Raw genomic sequence first — 20,921 nt, 5'->3', positions numbered from 1 at the left:
GGTCTTCCCATCGCTTCCTCCCTTTCCAGCCACCCAGGTCCTGGCGGGGGGTGCCGGGAGGGCACCCACAGGAGACACCACAGCCCCGGGCTGGAGTTCCCTGGCTTTCCCAGCAGCGCGGGGCATCCTCGGCGGGGGAGATGGGGCCGTGGAGGCGGCGGTGGCCAGACAAGGTGGCCCTTTGACATTTACAGAATGGCCTTTCAGAGCTGTGAAGTGTCCCCAGTCCGTCGAGGGCTGCCATATAAACAGATGCCGTCCCCCGGCACAAAGCGAGGAATGCGGCGCACAATGGCCCAATGTTCGCCGCAATAAAGCCCCGCTTCTTCTGCCCTCCACAAAGGCAGCTCTGAGTGGGGTGGCGGGCGCAGGGCTCAGCTGTGGTTGCACTAACCCTTCCACTAAAGCGTTTCAGCTACCAGTGGCTTTGGTTTGAGCCAAGGGAGCAGGGAGGTGAAACCCAACGTGGGGCTTTTTCGGGCTCTCCGCTTCCCTGTGTGCTGATATTCAAATTAATTGACCTAAAGGAAAATCAACACATGGGTTACAAGGGTTCTCGGTTTGCTCGGGTTGAGTGTTAGCAGCGTTGGTTTTCCACGGAAGTGTCTTGGAGCGTTTAGCTTTCAAATGTTAACTTTTCTACGTTGCCCAGAAAATGTGAGAGAGATTTATCCCCTGGCTGCTGTCAGACATCACAGAAAATCAGCACAAAAGGAGCTGGGCTCACTGGAGAAACGCACCATTTTTAGCAACATCTCTTCTGAATCCTCCTAATCTTGTGCAGCATCCTTTTGTCTTATTTCATCAAAGTGTGACAAAGCCTTTTCATGAGGGTTGTTTTACAGATGCTCGTAGTTCAGCAACGTGTTTTTCCTCATTCATACAGAGCGCTGTTGTTGCCGTTAATTGTATATGTTACAGGAACACCTCCGGGCCCTGCTGGGATGAATGATGGGCATCTCTGTAATCAGAGGATTACAAGGCAGTGGCTGGGAGGTGACGGGGCGGCAGGCAAAGCTGGAGATGCCGCTGGGTCGGGGAAGGGCTGGCTGTAGCCCTCGCTTTCCTTTTTCTCAGGGCAACGTGGCCCCTCACTGGCTCTTCTGGGGCTGGCCCTGGCAAGTGATGTGGTCCTGGGAGATGATGTGAGGGGTGCGTGCGTATGCTCCGTGCTTCCAGATGAGGATGGTAAATGTATTTGGCAAAGCTCTCCTTCAAAGCCATGGGGGGTTTCATGTGGCTCATCTGCATGGTATGCCCTGGTTTGAGACCCATAGGAGCTCCCTCCTTCTCTGACTCTGCCCCAGCATCTTACCAGTCTCAAATGTTTTAAAAATAAAGGCACAAGAGCTTGGTCCTGTACCGTTTCGGCTGGCTCCGACTTGGTCAGGCAGCCCCTGGGCTCTTGGTGGCAGCTGGGCATCCAGGTTTTTCTGGCAGCTGGGAAAACATTCAAAATGAATTTCTCCTTTCCTTCCTCCTTGGAAAAAAAAAAAAGAAGAAAATAAATGATTAGAGCTTGCTAAGGGTTTTCTGTTACACCATTAAACCATGCACAGCATGCCTCCAAACAGCCCTTAAGGCTGTGGTCCTCCGTCTTCCCATCCATCTTGTGTCTGTCACGTCCCTGCTAACTTAACTACGTTCCTGTGGAGGAGGAGTGGAGACCCATTGCAGATGCAACTGCACATTGCAATCGGTCTCAGATCACAGATATTTTAATGCTTTTGGTTTCTTTTTTCAGTTCCCATGCTCTCCTGTGCTGAGCAGTGCAGGGTTAGGGCATTGCCTGAGCTCCCAGGCAGAGCCTGTCCTGTCAGTGTGTCCTTCCCCGGCCATCAGACCTGGCAGAAATTTATCTGCAGGATGCTCTGCGGCTTCAGCCAGGCACGAGAGGGGATTTTGGAGGCGTTACTTGTTCTTTGTGCTCTGCTCCTAGGACACTTCCAAGTGGGGTCAAAACTCTCTGCAGTCCTCCTCTTTAACGGTAGCTGGAGTAATGCACAGAAGGGGGGGGGGTGTCTCTGTTGTACCCCCTTAACTTCTGTAGCTGTAAACCTGCAGTCTAGTGTAAAATCCGACCACGGGGAACGTTTTGTTTCCACTAGTGGCATGAATCACTTGGTGGGCGATGGGATTTCCCACATCCTGTGGCTGTTTCCCCTTGGGTGGAGTAGAAGGGGGCTGTGGAGGGTGGAAGTGAAATCAGACCGGCTTTTGCAGACTTTTTTGGGGGTACAGGCTGTTCCCCCTTGCCCAATATTTTGCTTTTATTTACAACCCCCTCCCCAGTGTCTGCTGGTAGGCTGCTGTCCTGGGTGGCCACATCCTGCCAGCGGGTGCTGTCCAGCCCCCGGCTATCGCCCTGCAGGCATAGAGACAGCAGCTCTGAAGGCGTAACGTGAAGCCCAAGGGCTGAGGGCAATCAGATGTACGAGCTCCTGCCTTGGGGGGTCCCAAACGTGGTGTGTAGCCCTCCGTCCCGGAGGGTCAGATCACTCAGTGCTGGATCCGAGCCTTGCACGTGGCCTGCCTCTATCCCCGCCGGCCCGCTAATCACTGCCTGCTCCTTCTGCCAGGATCTTTTGTGCTGTGATGTTTTTAATCATTAGGAAACATATATAAAGTTGATGGATGATGTGATGGTGATATACACTACCTACACGGTCTTTAAAGTAAGTATATTTGTAAAAATCTAGTAGAAACCAAGGCTGGCAGGAGACTTTTGTTACTGGAATTCTGTTTTTGTCCCAACACATCCTTCCATCAATTCTTTTGTGAGAGTTAAAAATTGGCTGGCTTCAGTGGAGTTAATAATCATCTGAAATGGAGTTGAGCAATTGATGTTGCTGCATCAAAATGTTTCCCTCTTCCCTTCCCCCTCCTTCCCCCTCACTTCCCCCAAAAAAGAAATTCCTGGCTGATAGTCAAAATCCAGTTCAGTTCTCACTGTGCAAGTATTAAACTGTGGGTCTTTTTTCTTTCAAGTTTCTGGATTTTTATGGGCACAATCGGTCTGTTAACAGGACTTCTTTTTTTTTTTTGGTGTGTGTGGTTTCAATGCATTTATATCATTGACCTTTGCTTTAAAAAGTGTCTGACAGTCTTTACTGGACTGAAGCTATGAAAAGGAGTGTTGTAAGGGGGCTTTATTCTATGGAAGCAATGACCACAGGCAAAGCTTTATATTTGCTGAGTGATTTAATTCTTGCACATGCAGAACTTGGCTCTGTGCCATGTGTAACATGTTGGGAAAAGGTCTGCTTTAGAGGCATTAAAACCAAACTTTCCAAAACTGTCTTTTTTTTAAAAATAGCTTGCTTTCCTGTTATTTTTAAGCTAACGAGTAAAATCAAGGGACACTGCCCCAAAATGCTGCATTGAGCTCTAGCAGAGTCATTGGGGAAATAAACCTCTTTTAAAGAAATGAAGTGGGAGTCTGGATGGAAGGGTGCCAGCTGGGAGGAAGAGGAGGGTGTCATTAAGTTAAAGGCTTGATCGAGGGACAGGAGAGAGTAAAACACAGCCCCCTGAATTCCAGGAGGAAGCCTAGGAGGGTGAAGATAATACAGCTCTAGTGCTTGGTCCTGTAAAGCCCTGCTCATAGGGCACATCCCCAGAAGATGTGGTTTTAGGCTAAATATCAGGTCCCCTACAAATTAGTTGCTTTTCCCTTGCTTGGCTCTGCCTGTCCCCTGCCCGCTTACAGGAATATCTGTCCGGTAGCTGTCAGAAGCAAATAAAAATAAACTGCTTTTTGTTTGCTCTTATTTTAAACACTGTGACAACATTTGGATTAATGTTAGGTCTTGTGAAAAGCTCTTTAAAAGTCAAACATACTGAGCTGCTTAACAGCATCCCTTTGAATTCTGCATCTGCCTGCTGCAATTCCAGATAATGGTCTGGAGAGCAAGGAAACATCATATTTCTTTTTCCTTCTTGTAATCAGTCCATTAAATATGCCCGAAGTTTCAGATTCTGGAACTGTTTAATTGTGTAGCCACTTGGGCTGAGTTCTGTGTTTTGATGTGCCTTTGTGTATTTCCTCTTCCTTTGGCAAGCAAACGAACAACAGAAATACTAAATTATGTTAATTTCTAACAGAAGCAATGTCTTCCCAAAAGCATTGCAATCTACTGCATTTTAAATAAAAACAAATCAACTGTGCATCAAGCCTCTGTTAGTTTTAATCGGCAGATTTTTCTAGGGGCTTTTAGAAGAAAATTGTGCATTGCTCGCTTTTCCCCAGGAGGAGCAAGGGAGAGCAATAGATAATCTTTGTGCAGGCACACTGAACCCTGAAATACTGAATTAATAGGAGGAGGGTGCATCCAGCAGTGTGCAGGGGTGCTTTGTGGATGATACCCGCCTTGTCTGCTGCAGCTGCAGATAAATCCATCTCCTGCAGGAGGTTTCCTGCAGGTCACCCTAGGGCTATCGGAGATGCGGAAAGGCACTTCTGCGCTCTTGTCACCAGTTCCCACGTGTGCGGGTGGGATGATGGGAAAGAGTATTTTATCCATTCCTGTGACTTCTCTGAGAGTTGAACCTAGATGCTGCTAGTATATAAAGTCCCTTATGAAAGCGATAAGTTTGAAGCCTCTACATGGAAAGACTGGCGTGGAAAGCCAAAGGAATGAGGGTAACCTTTGCTTTTTGTAGCCTTCTGGTATTTGCTGATGCCAACTAACCCCAATATCCTCTATTTTAACTCTGCAGAGCTCTACCCTCCGTGCAGCCAGACTCGGTGCCCAAGTAAACAGGCTTGTCTGGCGTTAGCTGTAGTGGAAACCGCTGGGGAAGGGAAAACCCTCGCTTGTCCTTCCCTGGCTCCTCCTGGGTGGGAGAAGTTGACTGGAGAGAGGGGCTTTGCCCGGGTGGCTGTGGGGTTGTTGCGTGGAAGGGATAAATAGGATCGTGGAGGAGAAGCAGAGGGAGTGCAGGTGGCTGATGCCCGCCTGGGCTGAAACCCGAGCGAGACACCTGAGCTGCGGTGCCGGCTCTCAGGGGAGCTGGGAAAGCAGGTGGTGAGCAGGGAATTGTCCGCTTGCCTGAAAATCTGGGAGGTACCGATCGGCACCGATGCGGAGGGGAGGTGATTATCCATGTGGGTGCTCTTTTATCGTTCAGGTGTAGTGATCTGGGGTGTCCCAGTGTCCTGCAGGACCCAGGGCCTGTGCAGGTGCTTGATGAAGGTGGGACTGGAGAGGGGCTGTCGGAGCATCTGCTGGGGGCTGATGCATGGGGATGGCTTTGGGCCAAGGCTTTCCAGAACGAGTGATGATTTCTGGTGCCCAGCTGGAAATTGCTGTCAGGGCAACTGGTTTTGCAGAGACTCAGCCTTTCTTGAACTCCCCATCACTTTTTGGAAATTGTTGCCCATGGGTTTCATGCCCTCCTTCTGGCAGGTGTTTCTGCAGAGTTCCCTGCTCTGGAAAGAGAGTCCAAAACACTTGACTGCAGGTTTGTACTTCGGATGCCTCCCAGCACATCCAGATTTCACTGTTTTTCTCTGTGCAGCTCTGGGAAATGCCAGTGTAAAGTTGGTGTCACAGACCTGAAGTGTGACCGTTGTAGTGATGGATACTACAGGTTTAACGAAACCACCTGCGAGCCGTGCCAGTGCAACAACCACTCCAAAACCTGCGACAGCTTAACAGGTAACAGCCTTTTCTTGTGTGTCCATGGTGGGTGCAGACTTTATCTGTCTCCTCTGTCTCTGGTTTTTGCCTGTTTTCATTCAGCAGACCTCCACTCTCATCCTCTTCATCTGCATCTTTATGCCTTGAGTACCCAGAATCTTCACCTTAGAACTGAAATTAAAATGTGGGGCAAGGTTGGAGCTAGTCCTCTTCTCAAGGAAGTCAATACAGGCTGTGTTATTTACCCCAGGCTGCAGTGCAGAGCCTTTATTCTGCAGTCGCTATTGGAAATCAGTGCTCTATTGTTCTCTGCACTTACACAAATACACAACGTGGGCTCTTAAGGAGCTTTTGTTTAACTGCTGTTTACCTGGAAACATATACTGTACTGGCACTGACGTAAGGTGACTGTTATTGCCACAGATAACACGATTAGTGCTGGAAAAAACTGGCAGCACCTAATTAATATTGCCCACTTTTTATAAATTTGCCTTGTTCATTTTCCTTGATCATTTCTTTGACTGTCTCTCACACAGATGTTGATGGAGTGCAAATGTTGAGGCACCTGTGCTTGAATAGCTTATGAGAGGGCAGGGGGGAACCTAATTGCTTTCCTGTCTCCACTGAAAGGAGAGGTCCCGGAGGAGCAATATTATGTGACTGCCTGCGCGATCCCCACTTTAGCAGCAAAACTCACACTTCAAAATCCAAATTCTCATCAAAACTTCCAGGCTGAAATGCAGTTCTGTAATATTTATCCAGGAGCCTAGAAAGGAGTAATAATTTAAATAACGTTGCAGGGTTTTTACATAGCAGGTAGAGAGGCAGAGCTCATCAAATACGGTATTTCTGGGCAATTTCTGCACCGGTGTCTGTTCCCTCGTGGCCTGTGTGTTTGCAGCACAGAAATGGGCAGCTGCAGTGCTGATTGTGCCCAGCCAATGCCCTGATCCTGCTCAGCATCAGGGGTAGAGGCAGGCACCAGATCTGCACTCCTTGAGCATGAATTACTGCATTCATTCCTATTCTGAACTTTTTGTGCTTATGTCCTACTAACATTGAAGGATATAAGATTGTACCTAAAGCCATGCGCACATCAGCTGTGTTACTGATTTGGAGCTGGGTGTGTGGGTTTTGTGAAGGAGTAAGATAATCTGCTCTTCCTTTTTCTTCCTCAATGTTTCCCCCATCTCTTGATTTTGGAAAAAAACCCAGCACAGACCTTGCCTCTGGGATTGAGCTGTTCAGGCAGTGCTTCTGCTGGGGCTGTTCAGCGCTGACCGCAACATTGCAAAGAAAAACCCTCTTTTTGGTTAATGACCTATTGTTGATCTGACAAAAATCCCTTTTTAAAATTTTCCTCCATCTGCTTTATTTGCTGCCGGGGTTGGGGGAACCCAACAAAACCAGCACAGAGAACAGTTGATTAAAAATTAGATCCAACGTCTAATAAGTAACGTCGTGCACTCAGCCTGCTTTAGAAACTGCACTTTGTGTGACCTCCCCAGCTTTACATCAACTGTGTAGTCTTTGTCAAATTTTCAAGGTTTCTTTCGCATTAATGCTGTACTTTGGGCTCCCTCTGCCGGCTCTGCAACCGTCTCTGCATGGCATCGCTCTTCCCAGGAGGAATATTTAAAATTATTGGGCTGGAAATTGGGCAGCCAGAGCTCCCCAGGCGACAGCGCTTCCTTCGACACGACCCTTGTGCCCCATGTTGTGTCTGTGCAATGAGTTTGGTTGCTTCTTCCCAGCTGGGGTACTGTGAGGTCTGATCCTTCCTGAGGGCGTTATCAGGGTGGGAAGTGCTATTAATTATTAAGGCTTTCCACAGTGATACCTGATTGCAAGCCCATGCGTGCTTTGCATGGCTGAGCAACTTGCTGACTCATTGGAAATGCAGCCATTTTGCAGCGTTGGTATAGATAAATGTGAGTAATTTCTGCCGATGGGAAAGACAGTGGTCCTGAAATGACCAAGACTGTATGGAAAACACAGGTGTGATTCCAGATTTATGCCACCATTAATGCCTGCAGAGCACGGTTCAAGGCACCCTTGCTGCTGATCGGGCAAATTAACCTTCCACGAGCCGGTCTGTCCCAGGCATCCCGCTGAAGCAGCTGATCGAGGTTTGCAACTGGAGAAATCGAGCCCAGCAGATAATTTTCCCCTCTAACCCTGACACCTCTCCCACAAAAACCACCGGCTCATGTCTGACAAGCTGTTGGGTGAAGAGCAAACAGTGTGTGGGCGCTGACGCCGAGCAAGTGTCCTTAGTCATTCACCGCGCGGGTGAATCAGCCGCTTTCCAAAAGCGGCAGCTGCCAGGGTTTGCTTCCTGCCCTTGGCACGAGGGTCGGCCGCAAGGACGTGCCGGGCTTGCTCGGGGATGCTCGGCTGCGGAGTCATTGCTGTGGAAAGAGAAGAGTAGGGCTTGCAAGGGAGCCAAACTGGTCCAATATTAATAAGAAAATTTGCTGTGGTTTTTTTAACAGTCAGCATTAACCTAATTCAGGATTTTTTCTGTGGTTAATGTTGATATGAGACTTTTCCATACCCCCGCAGCACTGCTAGATTAGCTCAGTGAATCTCCTGTCTGTGCTTATATATGCAGTGAATAAACTGCTCTATGCCGCCCTGATTTGTTAGAAGGTGGCTCTTGCCTTTTCGGAGTCTTGTACACAGGATTTAATCATATAAGCTTCCCTCAGGTCACTGCCACCTCGTCGACGAGACTGCTGAATTATAGGATGTTCCTGTTGATGGATGGGCTTTTGATAGAGGCTGCGTTTTTATAACTAGGGAGATTTTTCTTTCTCTGGTCACAATAGTATCAAAATGCAATTTAGAGGCCTGTTAGGACACAGCCTCTGCTAAGACACAGCATGTCAATTTTCTGATTCAGGGGTTTCCCCGGGCAGGGGAGGTGGCTCAGGTGAACCCCGAGTTCTCCTCTGTTTCTTTGGGAAGGTCAGTCATTGCTGCTGCCGTGTGCCTGTGATGGGGATGGAGGAGCTGGAGCCCCACTGGTGGGATGGAGCCGTCTGCCCCCAGGGCAGGACGGTGACACTTCTTTACCCCCTGACTACCAGCTCTGTGGTGTAGGAAGAGGCTGCACACAAAAAAGGGCAAAGGCATAAACTGGAGGGGCCCCTCGTGCGAGTGGGGGATTTGAAGCAGCAAGATCCTGGCTCACCGGCGCAGATGCAAACTGAAACCCCTTTCCTTGAGGACCGTTTAACATTGATAGTGTGTGTTTACCTGCACTGACCTTTTAAAGTGATGAGCTGTGGGCCTCTCTGCTGGGGCTACCTGCTTTTTCACATTGTGTGTGTGTGCGTGTGGAAGGGGGGGATGACCATCAGAAGGTCATAAGAGGCCAGGATCATGTTTTGGCCGGAGGGTATCCAAAATCACCTGTGAGCTCTGATAATTGAGAGCACTCCACGTGGATTCTTGCTCCAAATGTTCTGCTCCAGTTCCTGCTGCTGAACGGTTGCTTGTGCTCTTGTCCCTTCCCCAGGCACCTGCCTGCACTGCCAGGAAAACACCGAGGGAAACCACTGCGAGCTCTGCAAGGAGGGCTTCTACAGAAGCGCCCATCCTGCCCATGCCTGCCATCGCTGCCCGTGCTCCACCGTGGCATCGACCGGCACCTGCCGAATACGTAAGGCTTTCGTTTTGGTCAAATTCCTCAGATAATGAATGTAGCTCTTTTCAATTAAATTGCCACTCAGAGTACATCAGCCTAGCAAGGTGTTTTATAGCCTGTGAATGTCCTGTTTGTGAGAACCAGGGCGCCTTGCTGGAACCGGCGCCTGCCACAATGCGTCCCTGGTGCTTGTGTTGCCTCTTGTGAGAGCAGCCGTGCAGTTGAGAGCATCAGAAATGCTTCGCTACAGGCTGCAGCCTGCTCTGAAGAACCTGCAGAGTTTTGCAGAGAGAAACTGCTGAGCCTGCGGCAGCCAGGAGAGGTACAGGAGATGCCCAGCAGTGCTGTGTAGCTGTTCATACCTCTGTGAGCCCTCTTCTGAACATCTCCATGGGACTCCAAGCAGAGATTCCCCAATCTTCCTGCTCTGTTTTCATGTAACTGAGTGTCGTGGTTTAACCCCAGCCAGCAACTAAGCACCACGCAGCCGCTCACTCACTCCCCCCCATCCAGTGGGATGGGGGAGAAAATCAGGAAAAGAAGTAAAACTCCTGGGTTGAGATAAGAACGATTTAATAGAACAGAAGAGAAGAAACTAATAATGATAATGATAACACTAATAAAATGACAACAGTAGTAATAAAAGGATTGAAATGTACAAATGATGCGCAGGGCAATTGCTGACCACCCGCCGACCGACACCCAGCCAGTCCCCGAGTGGCGAATCCCTGCCTCCCCCTTCCCAGTTCCTAAACTAGATGGGACGTCCCATGGTATGGAATACACCGTTGGCCAGTTTGGGTCAGGTGCCCTGGCTGGGCATGAGAAGCTGAAAAATCCTTGACTCTAGTCTAAACACTACTGAGCAACAACTGAAAACATCAGTGTTATCAACATTCTTCACATACTGAACTCAAAACATAGCACTGCACCAGCTACTAGGAAGACAGTTAACTACATCCCAGCTGAAACCAGGACACTGAGAGAAGTCATAGCTGTAATAAACATATGTAAGACTTTTTTTGATAGTTCCTTAATCGGTTTAGTGCAATCAAGCCACCTCTGGCTTCGCATAGGCCAAAAAGTTCCTGCAGTATGCTAGCATCCCCGATATAATTCCAGCTGTTTTCTGAAATTGGCTGTTTGGGATGGAAATGTTCAGGAGTAATAATCTGTTTGCTTAGCAACATTTCGAGAGTGCTCTGTGATGCTGGTACGAGGCATCAGAAACCCCCAAAGCTTTTTTTTCCTCTAGGAGCTGAGAAACTGCTGCAGTTCAAAAGTTGTATTTTCAGCTTAAAATTTGAGATTGGTTAATACTCAGTGGGTGCTGATTTTTGTCATAGTGACTTGTGGTCGGTTCCCACAGAACAAATCCCTCAGTGGGTGTTTCTCTGCAAGGGGCTGTGGCACATATCTGGTTTGCTTTCTTGTATTCCTTAGAGCCTGGTGAAACTGCCCCAAGGTGCGACGAATGCAAAACCGGGTACACTGGCCCGAACTGCAACCAGTGTGACAGTGGCTACTACAACTCTGACAGCATCTGCGTAAGATGTAAATGCAACGGGAACGTGGACCCAGCGCAGTCACCCAGCGTGTGCAAGCCGGATAGCGGGGAGTGCATCGGCTGCCTGTACCACACTGCTGGGTTTCATTGCGAGGAGTGTGAGGATGGCTATGTCCGAGACCCTGAGGGGACCAACTGCACCAGGAGAGGTAAAATGTGCTCCTCAAATCAGTGTTGAAGCTTGCTGTGCAGCTCAGGTGGGCACCAGCTGCCTGAAGGCTGGGGATGGAATACTGTTAATTGTTCAGATTGGTTTAGATTCATCTGGCCTGTGGTACAGGGATGAAAACTAGACCTTTATAACATGTTGGTGCCTACTGGCCTTGAAATCTGTGGTTTAGAGTTAGCTCTGTAACCACCCTGATTCCCACACTGTGGCAGGCACCTCTAGTGAACAAGCTGGAAAACAAAAACTATTTGCAGTGTAATTAAATGTAGGTTTTCAGATTTCCATTGCTTGATATACTTGATCTCTTAGTGCCCAGTGAATTGTCCTCATTTACTAGTCCATTCAATAGCACTGTCTAGCTCCCTAGAAAGGGTGTTTATAATAAATTTTGTCACTCCTCATACTCTGCAAATAGTAACTATTCGGACCAAGTTTAGACATTCTTTTTTTATGCTTTCTGAATGGGGAAGCCAAAGCTCAGAGGTGAGGTCCAAACTTGCACAGCAAGTCAATGCCAGAATTTACCAGTACCCGCTCTGGAGGGCTCTCTCATCAGTCTTCAGTACACATCTGAGACACTGCATGTAGCACCTCGGACACAAACTAGCTCTGGTACTTGGAGAGGCTAATGCACAGCAGGAGGACTCGTGGTAAAATGAGAGAAAATGATCCTTAAGTTGCTTCTTCAGTGGTTATCAGGAGGTTGGTCCACAAGGTGGATCTCCAGCTCCATGCATGGAAACATTACTGGCGTCATGTATTAGGTAAGACAACCCACGGTTCAGGAAAGTATCTGGGCCCAAATTTGTCCTTGTCACCAAGAGAGATTTAATTCAGAACTTCCATTAGAAGCAAATGTGGTTTTCACTCCCATGTTGCTCTCTGGAGGTGTAATCACAGAGTCCTTCTCTGCGTGGGGAGATGATCAATACAAAAAAGTTGGATGCTCATTAGCTGTAACTGTACCATTACAGGGCTGAAAACGGCACTTCTGCATCAGGTCATCCATTATGCCCTGCACAGCTCTGTCTTTGTGCTAAGAGCTACATGACCTTGCTCCATAAAGTCCATATGTATGGCTTTGCTTGTATACTTGCAGTTTTCACCATTCAGTTTTATTTTAATGGCATTGTTATAGCCGATTCCTGATGTGGGGAAAGACTGTCCCCTTTCAAAGGCACTGGAACATGCTCTTCTAGCTTTCCTGTTTCCTTGACACCTCTTTTTTCCTGTTCTTATTAAGCAATTAAAAAGGCTTACAGTTTCTTTCCAGTTTCTTACATGCAATTTGCCTAAAAGTTGACATGCTGAGGTACTGTGCATTAACTAGTTTTAGGTTAAGATTTTCATAAACCACTAGTGCATTTCAGTGGCCTAGTTTTGAGTGGCTTCTGGAGTGAAACCATCACCCAGACTCTGTTTAAGTGGTCGCAGTTGAAGTAAGACAGCATGTTTTGTACAGCCTGGGCAAAGCTAAACCCCGCCTCAAGTATCCGCAGGGGCTGTTCAGAGTCTTAAACCTGACCAAGATTTTGATGCTTTCAAGGCAGATGGAGAGAATATTCAAAGGACGTGTGGGATGACCAATGTCAGTGTTTTTGACCCCTGGGTGGATGGTGTTCCTGCTGCGATGGTGAGACATAGCAGCAGGGACTTAGTGATGCAGTGTGGCACTGTGCCACCCAGCCGAGCATTGCAGCCTTCCCTGAGAGCCGGCGTGTGGGCTGCTGGCATGGCCCCCGCTCCTGCCGGTGCTCATTCATTGCAGGAGGTAGCAGAAGCTTTGCAGAGACTGCATTTCAATCAAGCAGCTGGATATGACGCTCACGTCAAAGCTGCCAAAGCGTCCCATTGACTGAACAGCTGCCGCTCTCAAGGAGCTGCTTTAGGACATCTGGAGGGCTGGCATGGCCCTGGTGAGCGGAAACAGGCATCGCTGTATCACAGCCCAAAAGTGACAGTCCGCGGTCAGAGCATGGCACTGTTTCACCATGATGTTACCGTCACTTCCAGGAAATGTTTTCACCCCTGTCCCCCTTGCCAGCACTTAGCTGATGCTGACTCACAAGTAAAGCCCAGAGAAGTCCTGTTTCCTTGCTGGTGAATCAACCATTGTCTCTGTTCTGTTTTTTTCTAATTATAGCTACTGGCAGGGTTTGCCAAGACTTGAGTGTTGATGAAGGAATTTGGAAAGGATGACTGAATTCCTCATGCCCTTCTCCCAAAGCTGTATCCAGGAACCTCTTGCTCCTGTCATGTTGCTTCCTACTGTGAAATTCTGGCTGTTATCCCACAGAGAATGCCTTCTGGCATGAGTATCCTTATCAACCTAAGGCAGGACCTGCAGAGAATAGAGAAGCTGCTGCAGGGAGGGACGCTGAGCAGGAGCCTAAATTAGGGGTGTGATGCTGTCTCCAGAGGAGTTTCTTTCTCCATTGCCTGAACTGGGAACGTGACAGCCCAAAGTTAACTTGTGGGAGCTCCCCTGAGGGTGCGTCCTGAATATTTCCAGCTCCTTTTGCCATTGGAGATGCAACTTAGTGCAAAATTAGTCCTTCAGAAACGACTCTCCTCCTCAGTCATAATTAGTAGACATTTTCTTCAGGAGAGCTGGATCAATACAGCACGGCACCGTCAGCTGTAATTGCTGCAGCTGTGAGTGAGTTTAAAATGAAGTTGCATTTCTGATAGCAGAAAGAGAAATGGAAGAGGGTGGGAAAGAGGATGCAGAGAGTCCTGTGGAGCAATGGGTGTAGAGAACATTTTGGTTGATTGAGGCTTCAGCTTCTGGAGGGTTCCTTCTGCCTGGACTTGAGATTCTAAAATAGATCAGGTTATTCCTGTGAAGAAAATGATTTATTAGCTACATTTGGGATCCTAATACTCAGGCTCTTAAGGTACTTTCTGAGGCCTATAGCTCAACTGGTTTGAAGAAGGTGTAATGAATTTGCATCCCACTTACGAGATCTCTAGTGTTCACTTGCCACTGACTCCTAGATCTGAGAAGGGAGTTATCTCATGTTTGCTGGAAGCAAGGCAGCTTCTTGGCTATTTTGTGCCTGGGAACAGGCTGCAGAGGAAGATGGAGCTTGTGGCACAGTCTGGTATCTCATCCTTCATGTGCGGACATATGCCAGCAGCCAAAACCAAAACAGGATCCTAACTGGCTTCTGCTGTGTTCGAAAGCTTCATAAGAACATCCACAGTCTTTTTTTGTTGTGATTTGGTTACCTTCTGCTTCTGGTTATGCAGACTGGGGGTTTCCGTGAGATTTGTGTATGACTTCTTCATTCAAAAGCAGAACTGAGATTATTTTGCCCTTTTACATAAAGCAGTGTAAATATTGAAACCTGTTGCTAAACTCTGTGACGGCAGAATACTCATGGTTCATTTTTTCATTTTTGATCTTCTTGTACAGGTAAGACAGAAATAATAACATTGTGAAAATAATCCTACCTCTAGTGTACTTAACTGTGAGAGGTTTAAGCTCCTGGAGTTGCTGTGTCCTCCCAGCCTGATTGTGCAGCCCACGTAGACAACAAGTGAAACTCTGCCTTCGTTAGGTTCAAAGTCCAAACTCTTGCTGAGCTTGGTAGAATCCCATTTTCATGGGCTGAATATGAGCTGGACTGGGTGGCTTGCTTTCATCGTGAGCTCACGTATCTAATGCCGAATCTTGGCTATTGCACCTATCCAGCCATCACCAGATTTTTTTATAGGAATGCTGCAGTCAATGAGCACTTAGCACACAGAATTATTAAAAAAAACCCCAACCCAACCCTGGCTAACCATTTTTGTAAACTATTTGGAAAAAATACCAGCTTTAACAGTGTAAACTTAATTGGCATAATAAGTGTGATATAAATGTCAAATCTCTTATGTTTGTGTTTGATTCCATCGTAGCATATTTTTATTGATCATTTTTTATTTGTTTTGTAGAAGCTACTCTTGGCCCAGAAATAAGGGAGTTTACAACTTCTGCTCCGAATGCCAGCAAGGCAACATCGTTTTCAATGGCAGTGATAAACAGTACATTGTCACCAACAACTATACAGACTATATTTCCTATGAGTTCCTCTGACAATAGTACCTCTGCTTTTGCAGATGTTTCATGGACTCAGTTTAACATAATTATTTTGACAGTTATCATCATTGTTGTGGTCCTACTAATGGGCTTTGTGGGTGCTGTCTACATGTACCGTGAGTATCAAAACAGAAAACTTAACGCTCCTTTTTGGACCATTGAACTCAAAGAGGACAACATCAGTTTTAGCAGCTACCATGATAGCATACCCAACGCTGATGTTTCGGGGCTGTTGGAAGATGATGGGAATGAAGTCGCACCGAATGGACAACTAACGCTGACGACTCCCATGCATAATTATAAAGCTTAGAAGAAGTGCTCCAGCTATTCCAAAGTTGGCTTAAAAATGTTATAGGGCTTGTTGAAGGGGTATCAGGATCCGTGCCAAGGCTCCATGCAGAGGAATTTGCTCTTCAGATACTCTTATGCTGGGCATGCTGTAGCTTGCAGGTGAACAGAAAAAAGTGTAGTACATCCGAATTTCAGGTAATATGGTGAAATGCATTCAGTGTCCTGTTCTCCATAAAGATCCATAGAATTCACTGATCTGAAAATATATTTTTTTTAAGGAAGAGGTGGTGGGGTGGAGAAAGCAGTACCCCATGATTAATCAGAAGCTGCTTGATTTCCAGCCAACCTAATACTTAGGTCTCCATCCTTTAGTTTGAAAAGTAGCTCATAATTAACAGTGGATTTTCAAGAAATAGACCTTTGTAAAGGCTTTATATTAGTTCCTGATATGAATTTGTTTGAAAAGGAGGACAAAAAAAGGGAAATAATTGTTCACTGTACTACCAAAAGGCAAGTAGAGGAGTGAGTTGCACACTTGAAAAAAGTCACCATTATCAGTTTCCACTAAGCAGGGAAACAGGAAAAAAAAAAAAAAAAAGAAAATACTGGAGTTAGGGAAGAGACTAAGCTTTTCCCTTTCTGAGTATATATACAGGGTGATGATGCTATTAAAACATAGCAATCCCTTTTTTTTTTCTAGAAGGAGTTAATGAACTTGTATAGTTTCTGTGCAAGGGAAGACGACAAGAGATCTCAGGGTTGTCGTGTAAAAATAAAAGCTAGGCTTAATACCTACCCTGATAGAAATGGTGTGTTCTGTATATAAAATGTAATATATCTTCTTGGAATTGTATCTGTAATTATTTGTAAAAAAGACAACCAACCAACCAAAAAAACCCAACAACAAAACCATGAACCCCTCCCCAACCTCCCCTATTCCCCAAGTCATATTTTATCATCTAGATTTTAATTGTACAGCGGTTAGTGGCGTTGTTTAAAAAGAAAAAAACAAATGAGGATTGTTTAAAATACTGTAAATTAGATGGCAATATTGTTGGAGCTGGGACTCTGGCAAACACCGACTGCTTAAAGCTTTTCTTCTAGTGTCATTGAATAACTTTGTTTTTTAGAGAAAACGTGAGTGCTCCCTACTTGCATCTGTCAGATTTTCCCATTCCTTTAACTATAGAGTGAATACCAGTGTTGCCATGACTAGGGCCTAGTAGGTGTCCAAAAATCGGATGTACCATTCTGTTACTTGCTTTTAAATCTTTATACAAAATGCAGATACACTGTCATGAATGCATTGAGAGCCTGATCTTGATGGCTGAGCTTTTCTGAAGCAGCTGCTCATCATGTGAGTGGATCTCATTGCCATCTCTCCCGTGCTGACATGGTGACGGGGGAGACTTGCTGGAGGCTGAGCGCAGCCTCCGAGCCTCTTGAAGGGCAAAAGCAAAAAATCTCCTGGATTTGGGTGAAAACGGCTTTCAGCCGAAGAGCTCGCAGGAGCTGATCTGCGCTTCTAGGCTTAAAAGCTGAAAGTGCATGGATGCTTTCAGGAAACTTATGTAGCACAAGGTGGTGGTGGGGAATCAGCTGTCAAAAAAACCTACAGGGGTCTTTAGGTTTTACGGATTCCCCTGATTTTTGTGGGAGGCTGGCGGACTGTTAGCAGAGGGAGAACAACTAATGGGGAGCACGGAGAGGTTGCACCACGGAGCTCCTCACTTGTTACCCGCAGCGTGCATGCACACCTCGAGGCAGGCACCGTGCCCTCCCTGTGCCGGGAAGCCGCCGGGTCCGACCTGTGAAAATCAATACCGTTACATTTAAGCAGGGCGTGAAACAAATATTTCACCTAACTCATGACCAACCTCAGAACTAAAGCTGCGTTGCTGTGCGCGTTGGTGCTTTGCAAGCGATTGATGCTGAGGATAAATGAAGTACCTGCTAAAGGTCAGCAGGAGCTGACTGATGCATCCTCAGAGCCAGGCAAAAGTAAATATTTCTCAAGATGAGAAATGGTAGGAAGAATGTGGTGATTATTTATTTGCTTTCTGGTGCTGCATGGAGGCTTTTCTTATCATTGGAGACTTTGGGGGGGGCGGGGCAGGGAATAGGTGCTTTAAACACATGCACAAAGATGCCATTTCTGCCTCAAAAACTTGCTGCTTGATTTAAAGATGAGGCACGGCAAGTAAAAAGGAAAATAGTTGAGGATGACCAAGGGAAATGGTGAGGGCAGAATGTGATATTGCATATAGGCCTGAGCCAATGGAAAAGCTCCCGTTGCCTGCTGTGGGTCTGGGTGAGGTCCCATAGTTTAGGTAATAAATTTGGCTGATGTCATTCAGAGCAACGTTACTTATAAAATGGGGGAGGAGTGGAGGAGAAAATCGGGGTATTGCTAATCCTCAAGTTACTCATCAGACTTTTAAAGAGCACAGTGGTGACAAAACAGAAAATTTCTTAAAAATTGTAATTATTTAGCAGTGCTGATTTAGCGATACACTTGCACTTGGTCACTTCATAGGGTGGGGAAAGGTAATGTAGGAAGTATTAGCTTCTGGGACTAATGCTAGCAGGCAAAGTGAAGGACAGATTGTTTGCTTCAATGTTTCCAAAACACTTGAGTAGATCTTTTCACCTTTGCCACAAAACACCTCTTCCTCAAATTTTGGTATGACTGTAGGCTACTTTTTAACAGGAATAGGCTTTGATTTTTCTCTCACTGTAGAAATAATGACCATCTCCAAAATCAGAGCGTGAGTTCAGATGCTGAGCCGTCCTAATCCATGCCTACCACAGCACAGGAGGTGTTTGCATCTGGGCTGCTTCTGACCTCCAAATTACTCTAAAGGCTTTGTGTTTGAGCCTTGGGTTTGGAAAGAGGAGGAGGTCAGGATGCCTTCGAGTCAGTCTGCCAAGGAGGGTGGTACAGCCATGCTGTTGTCTGTGGGTCGCACATCTGGATGAGGGGATCTAGACGGCCCTCGCAGATGTGATGGGAAGCTTGGTTGGGCAGGGGGGACCTGGCTGCCCAGGTCTGGACAGCAGAGGAAAGCACAGGATGTTCTTTAGCAGGAACTGGAGCACAGCAAGCACGTGGCACTGGGACAATGCTTGTCAGATGGCAAAATGAGTCGGCAGGAAAATACCAGCCATCTCCAGCCAACCAGGCCTTTGGCATAGAGGAGCAACACTTAAAAAAGATGGATGCCTCAGCAAAGAAAGAATAAACAGCTTCGTGCTTGGCTTTGGTGGTGTGAGATTAGATCCTCCTTGCCCCTCTCCATCAACCATGCAGCTGTCCCCTGGGCACTACAGGAGGTGAGGAAGAAGCTGAGCTAGTTCTATCTCCAGTCAGCTTAGGTTGGCATTATATGTTGAGGGAGTGCAGAGCTAAAACACCTGTGCCAGGGTACGAAAGGCCACCAGGATGGCCAACCTGCTATGTGTTACAACTTGTCATGAAGCTTCCCAGGTGTCGAGGTTTGCCCGATGCCACACTGGGCTATGGGCAAGTAAACCAGAAATGGACTGATGGGCTGCATCGAGGCCCGACTCAGAAGCTAGCAAGACAATGGGAAGGCATCTAGGTGACTTCCAGGGCTGATGTGGCAATACAGATACATGTAGCGTTCCTGAAGGGCCACCATGCATCACCTTCTAACTGGGCATGCTGCTGTCTGGCTGCAGTGGTGTGGCTGTCGTGGAGAAAGGCAGGCGATGGCACGGCACGGTAGCTGTAGAGCATAGAGAAGGTATGACAAGGCAGGTGAGGGCTGGGTGAATGTGGGAAACCAGCTCTCAAGGCACGATCCTCAGGGTCCTGAGGGCCCTCTGGACCCAGCTGGTCTGGATGGGGTGAGCTCAGCTCCACAGTCAAGTAACTGAAGGCAAGAGGATATAATGGAGCAGATAAAGGGCAAAAAGCAATGATGTGTCAAAGGCGTGGGGCAGCCTGGATGGCTCACAACTTAGGAGAGCATTTGGTAAGCACAGAGTGCAACAGACATGCAAAAAAATGATTGCATTAATGTGAATAGATGATCTTGAATCTTACGAACCACTGTAGCTAGAAATAACTGCATGGAGTGCTAGCCCTGGGGAGCTGTCAGGAGATGTCATCCATTGGAATGATAATTCCCTTGGACCAGGCTGAGCAAACTTAGCACACTGGAAGCCATTTAGGAAAGAGGAGGGGATGTATTCAGCATCCTTCAGGTATCCTGGCCCAGTTAACCACTGCTACACAGCATCTTTATCTCAAATGTTACATGCAATGTAAATGTGGCAGTAAGTTTGCACAGTCTCCTTCAAATAAAGGATATAAGATTGAATCCTAAAAATATGTTTCTCTTTAAAGTGAAGCTTTAAAATGAGCTCCCACAGGACTCTGCTCTTCATGTGTCAGAGAGATGGATTAAAATAAGAAAAATGTGGGCCTTAAAAGTTGTACTTGCTCCCAACTGAAACCCATCAGTCTTATTACACATCCAAATAAGGCGTCTCCTAAGCATATGCTATGCTTACAAATGCATTTCTAAAAAAAAAAAAAGTGTATGATTTGAATATATGTCAGAATTTATACAGAAGAATGTTATTTAAAATGAATAAAAATAAATGTATATAATTTGTATCTATGCCACTTGGATTTTTGCATTTGTTTTTTGTTCATTAAAGTTCAGCAGGAGTCTTTCCAATGGTAGCAACCAGAGCTGGATTGAAACCTAAAGGATTGAATCTGATCTCATCCCAGTAATGACATTTGTTCCAAGACAATTATTCCTTCATTATACCCCTGTATGTGAGATGAGAACCACGGCACAAAAATGTTTTTTAACATCAGATATTCATAAGTACAGTTGACATTCTGTGTCAGATAATCCATTTAAAAAATGAGCCCTATGATCTCCTGTGTCTGCTTATTAACCATTCCAGCTTTCAGATACTTTCATTAACGTGTTTGATAGCTAGACAGTCAATGCATATTTCCCCATTATTGTCTGTAATATTCACATAGACATGTTTTGTCAGAGATGTATGCAGTCATTAAAAATGAAACCCACAGAGCAAGCTAGAAATTGGAAGAGGATATTGTATCAGATTTTTCTTCATGACCACAGTGGGTCTTTCAAAGGGAATTCATGTTAACAGATACTCTGAAATCCACATCTGTGGCGTCAGTAGTTTTAGACAGTTCTGGTAGTGTCTGCAAAAGAACCTATGGAAAACCTGCATTTCTTTCTCACTTGTCAGTGTTAGGAAATTGATTTTCTTGGCGCAGAAGCAAATACAAATGCTAAAGGCTAGTTTTTTTCTGCTGAATGTTATGTCTAACTCTTTGGCCCTTATTAAGCAAAGAACTTGAAGACAGGTAAGTCAGCATCAATTAAGTGAGCACTTAAAAGTAAGTGTTCATTCAAATGTTTTACTGAGCCAGAGCTATATAAGTAAGGGCCACATTGGTGAAATTCCAGGGAGTTTATTGAGACCTGATTTGCATTAGC

General features: G+C 46.4%; 1 protein-coding gene across 1 annotated transcript in view; it reads left to right on the top strand.

Moving 5' to 3' along the window:
- MEGF9 (multiple EGF like domains 9) overlaps positions 1-20,059 on the top strand; it is a 56,493-nt gene extending 36,434 nt beyond the window's left edge. The window contains exons 3-6 of the mRNA XM_069771828.1: positions 5,521-5,660; positions 9,166-9,309; positions 10,738-11,010; positions 14,970-20,059. Coding sequence (XP_069627929.1) covers positions 5,521-5,660; positions 9,166-9,309; positions 10,738-11,010; positions 14,970-15,424 — 1,012 coding nt within the window. The 3' untranslated portion in view covers positions 15,425-20,059. The remainder of the gene's footprint in view (positions 1-5,520; positions 5,661-9,165; positions 9,310-10,737; positions 11,011-14,969) is intronic.
- Positions 20,060-20,921: the final 862 nt, after the last annotated feature.

Source organism: Haliaeetus albicilla, chromosome 26 (genome assembly GCF_947461875.1).
Source record: "Haliaeetus albicilla chromosome 26, bHalAlb1.1, whole genome shotgun sequence".
Taxonomy (NCBI): domain Eukaryota; kingdom Metazoa; phylum Chordata; class Aves; order Accipitriformes; family Accipitridae; genus Haliaeetus; species Haliaeetus albicilla.
Note: the sequence above shows the minus strand (reverse complement) of the source record. Positions and strands in the feature narration are given on the sequence as shown.